Below are 4,752 nucleotides of genomic sequence, written 5' to 3' on the forward strand. Positions count from 1 at the left end.
TTACAAATTACCAAAGTTCTTTATTACCCCAAAATTATACTATAAACTCTCAAATAAACTCTCAAATTAATCCAAATGCACATAATTTTCCAACTCCCCCATATTATCAGAACCCTCAATTTTATCCAACCTCCCAAGATCAATCAAATTTTCAAAATGTTCAAGTTTCTCAAAATATCTCAAGAAATTTATTTCAAGAGAATCAAGAAAAACAAAAAAAAAAATCTAGAAAACAATCTACCCCTAGTTTATGGAGTGCTGAGGAGGATATGGTTCTTATGAAATCATGGTGTTATTATAGTTGTGATGAGATTAAAGGGAATAATCAAAAGGGTGAGGGTTTGTGGGAAAAGGTGATGGAAATGTATGAACAATATCGACGAGAAAATCCAGATAAAATTGGCGAGAGAAATTTGGATTCGATGAAAGGTCGTCATCAAAGAATTTGTAAAAACGTCAATTCATGGGTTGCTTGTTATAGGAAAGCATACGCGAGAAAATCAAGTGGAATGGGCATGAGTGATGTTAAGAAAGACGCACATGCTCAATATACTCAAGTGAATAGGTCAAATTTCAATGATATGGCAGTATTTGAAGAAGTGATGAGTAAACTAAAAAAATGGGAAGTTCCAACGGGAATGGATATGGGAGGCAATCAGTACGTGGAAGAAGGCGATGATATCATTCAAGAAAGTGAAGGTAGCACGAAAAGATCAAAAACTAATGAAGATGGAGACTATGTAATCCCTACAAATCCTGATACTCCAACTAGTGTTCCTACATCTAGTACTATTAGTCGTCCTTGTTGGAAATAAGGGCTTTTTATGCCAAGTATATTTTTCCAATTGTCCCACATTGGTGAGGAAAAGAGTGTTTGTTGTGTTTATATATGACCACACTCCTTACCATATCACTAGTGGGTCATGGGAGGCTTTTGTGGAAACTTTGCGAGGTGCTTAATTCAGCTCGCACACGCGCGCGCGCTTGCCCGTGCCCGAGCCCGGATCCGGATTCCCGGATTCGGGATTCGGGAATCGCCCCGCGGCGGGCTGTGCCTATCTTTTTGGGCCAGAGCCGCGTGTGTTTTTGTTCTAGGATGAAGTGACCAGGTTCATTCATACGAGTCTGTCCAAGTGCATAGTCAAACTGAATCGTCTGCAATTAAGAGCTAAATCTTCTGCGTTAATGGCCCTTAATTGCGTTTGACTGATGTTAATATGGAATCATATTTTTGGCTCCTTACCTGCTCGACTCTCCTATATAAGACATGCATCTTCACTCTAGAAATTACACAACACACAACATTCTCTCTTCTTCTCTTCTCAGTCTCTCTATAATTTCCGGGTAAAGAAAATTCTGTCGTTCCAATGCTCTCAGTCTCGAGTGGGCGTGCCTGAGTGCAGTAGTGTAAATCCTTGGGGAACTACCGGTCATCTGCTGATCGCCACCACGGTCGTACCGGAAATATAGTTTTCAAGGCAGTGGTTCTCTCACCACGTCACTACAAATCGGTTATCTCTATTCTTTTTCATTGTTACTGCAATTTACTCTAACAGTCCTCAAGGAAGGGATGCTGCTAAGAAGAAAAGGGGGAAAGCAGAAAGTTACAGAATTTTCACACAATAGTGAGTTCACTGAAGAGTATCGTGCTATGAGAATGATAAGAGAAAAAGAGCTCGAATTGTCGGAAAGGCAAGTTCAAGAAATGGCCAGGCTTACTAAGGAAGGACATGAAGCTGAGAAGCACAAGAGTTATGCCGCAATACTGAACACATTATTGGCAAAAACCCATTTAACTCCTGCACAAGAAGCCATGATAGAAGATCTTACAGAGAAAGTGATGGGTAAAATATTTTAATTGTGTATTTGTCACTTTATTTCAATTGTAGTGTATTGTTATTTCGTTCCAAGTCAGTGTATTGTCATTTCATTTCAATTAGTGTATTGTCATTTCTTTTTATTGTCAGTGTAATGTCTTAGTTTTATTGTCATTGTATTGTCACATTATTTTAGTGCAGTGTGCTTCAGTTTCTTTGTCATTGTAACATCACTTCATGTCTAACATAATGACAAACTAAATTATTGTGTTTCATTATTCTAATATCTATATAACATGCTTGACTCTTAGAAAAATATGATATACAACTCAACAAAATCTATTACCTACATTTTTCTCTCAACTAAAAATATGTCTGATTCTGAAAATGAAACAAACTTAAATGATTACAATACCATTTCTTTTGATCAAAGAATGAGAGATTTCTATGAACGGCAAACAAGAAATATGCAACAAAATCGTCGCATGGATAACATGGTTGATGATATGATAGGTTCCAATTCAAATCTATTTTTACAACCTTCAAATCCTATCCCTAAAAAAAGCATAGATACTATGAAAGAAATCGAGAGGAAGGTCACATACGGTTGTTCAAAGATTATTTTCATGATAATCCTGTCTACCCTGATCATATATTTAGGCATAGATTTCGTATGCGAAAACCTCTTTTTCTTCGAATAGTGGAAGCTGTCACCGCAAGTGATACATTTTTTCAGCCAGGACCAAATGGATCTGGTCGGGAAGGTCATTCAGCATTGCAAAAATGCACTGCAGCTATAAGGGTTCTAGCTTATGGATCAGCTTGTGATGCCGTTGATGAGTATTTACGAATGAGCACCGCACAAACTTCAAAATATATCACCAAGTTTGTGGATAGTGTTATTACACAATTTGGGAACCAATATCTAAGAAGACCGAATGGACAAGATGTGGCAAGATTATTACATGTTGGGGAAGAAAGGGGATTCCCAGGTATGATGGGAAGTATCGACTGCATGCATTGGCAATGGAAAAATTGTCCAACTGCTTGGCAAGGGCAATATGCAGGAAGGAGTGGGAAAGCAACAATTATTTTAGAAGCCGTTGCAAGCTATGATCTATGGATTTGGCACGCATTTTTTGGAACACCGAGTTCACTGAATGATATAAATGTACTTCACCGTTCTCCCGTTTTTGACGACATCTTCGAGGGGCGTGCTTTAAAAGTTAACTATTATGTGAATGGTAATCAGTATAATATGGGATATTATCTTAGTGATGGTATATATCCAGCATGGGCTTCTTTTGTTAAGTCAATTCGTACTTCGGTACTTCAAAAGCACAAATTGTTCGCACACCATCAAGAAGCTGTCCGAAAAGATGTGGAGCGTGCATTTGGTGTATTACAAGCTCGATTTGCATTTATCAAAAAACCAAGTCTAGTTTGGGATCCGAATCTCATGGGTAAAATCATTATGGCATGTATAATAATGCATAATATGATAGTAGAGGACGAACGAGATACATATCTTAACCAATATGATAGTACCGACTTTGATGGGGAAGATCTTGATGACGATAATAGTCAACCATCCACATATTCAACTCAACGAATTGCAAGTCTATCAACTTATATGAACAATCAATCACGACTTCAAAATAGAGAAACTCATAATGCTCTTAAACGCGATTTGATCGAGCATATATGGCAAAAATTTGGTAGTTGTGATTAATATTTTATTTTTATTTTAAGAATTGTATTTTTATTTTAAGAAATGTATTAGTTTTGCCTCTTTTTTTGTTATTATTAATGTACTCGTATTGTATTTTTTAAATTTTTATGAATTATTAAGAATAATTTTTATTTTTATTTTTAAATTTTTTACAGTATTTTTATATTTTGTGGGTTATAAAGTAACAAAATAAGTTATATTTTAATAGTAGTAATTAGAATAAATATTAATGTATAAAAGAGAATATAAAAGGTGGGGTATAGGAAATAGTGAAAAGTAAGTGTTATAAGAATGTTATTGATAAAGTGTCTAAATTTGGAGTAGTGTTATTGAAGTGAAAGAAGAATGAAAAAAAGTAAAAATATTAATATAATAATCATAACATTCATATTGTGAAAATTGTTGATGTACATAGTCTAAGAGGTCCATTGTAATCATAAATAAGTCAATAGAACAAGCCAAAGGAAGGTTGTATCTTTATGCTTTTTACTTTATGTCATTTTCTTGTGTAAGATTGTGTAAGTCATGTAAGGCCTAGAGAGCCGTTTTCTTTGTTGTTTTTTCAGCTCAATTGTGAGCCCTAGATCTTAGTTAACGTTTGAGGGTCAAGATTGTATGGCTTGTAGTATAAAAGCCAAGGTTTGGACATGGAAAATTCAGATTTTGAATGATAAAAAAACCCAAGATTGAAACCAAGTTTTCATCTAACCATATTCATTGCTTAGTGCTTGAATAGCACTATTTGCTTAGTGCTTGAGGTTTGGACGATTCCTTTACTTAGTGTTGGGATTAGTCTTAGTTTTGACCTATTGCTGTGTGTTCGGGTTAAAACATATCTTGCTCAATTTACGTCCATCAAAGGTATTTGTTGAATGCAAAACCGGACTCAAGTAAATTATTTTTCTTTTAAGGTTCTCTGAATTGAACAATCCTCTCAATCGTTTAATTTCCCTTTGTCCGTCCATAATTTCAATCCTTGTTTCACAATCAGACAGTCCGTTGCAATGTTCAGTTTCGAGTCTTTCTCCAAAACCTCGAGTCTTAGAGGTTTTACTTCAGGGTGCCATTTTGGATTCCATATGAGCATTCAACCGGAGGAATTAAGGAGCATTAAGACATAACATTGGATTCCTCTACAAATTTTACTCCCTTATTTCCTATATAAGGGTGCTAATACTACACATCTTCTTACACACATTTTTC

At 35.6% G+C, this 4,752-nt stretch overlaps 1 protein-coding gene across 1 annotated transcript; it reads left to right on the forward strand.

Annotated features, from left to right (window-relative positions):
• The first annotated feature begins 269 nt into the window (after window positions 1-269).
• LOC141620807 (uncharacterized) lies at window positions 270-3,549 on the forward strand. The gene is made up of 4 exons (XM_074437579.1): window positions 270-786; window positions 1,557-1,837; window positions 2,129-2,271; window positions 2,388-3,549. Exons 1-4 carry the CDS (start codon window positions 270-272, stop codon window positions 3,547-3,549), a joined length of 2,103 nt encoding a protein of 700 aa, XP_074293680.1.
• Window positions 3,550-4,752: the final 1,203 nt, after the last annotated feature.

This window comes from Silene latifolia, chromosome X (genome assembly GCF_048544455.1).
Source record: "Silene latifolia isolate original U9 population chromosome X, ASM4854445v1, whole genome shotgun sequence".
Taxonomy (NCBI): domain Eukaryota; kingdom Viridiplantae; phylum Streptophyta; class Magnoliopsida; order Caryophyllales; family Caryophyllaceae; genus Silene; species Silene latifolia.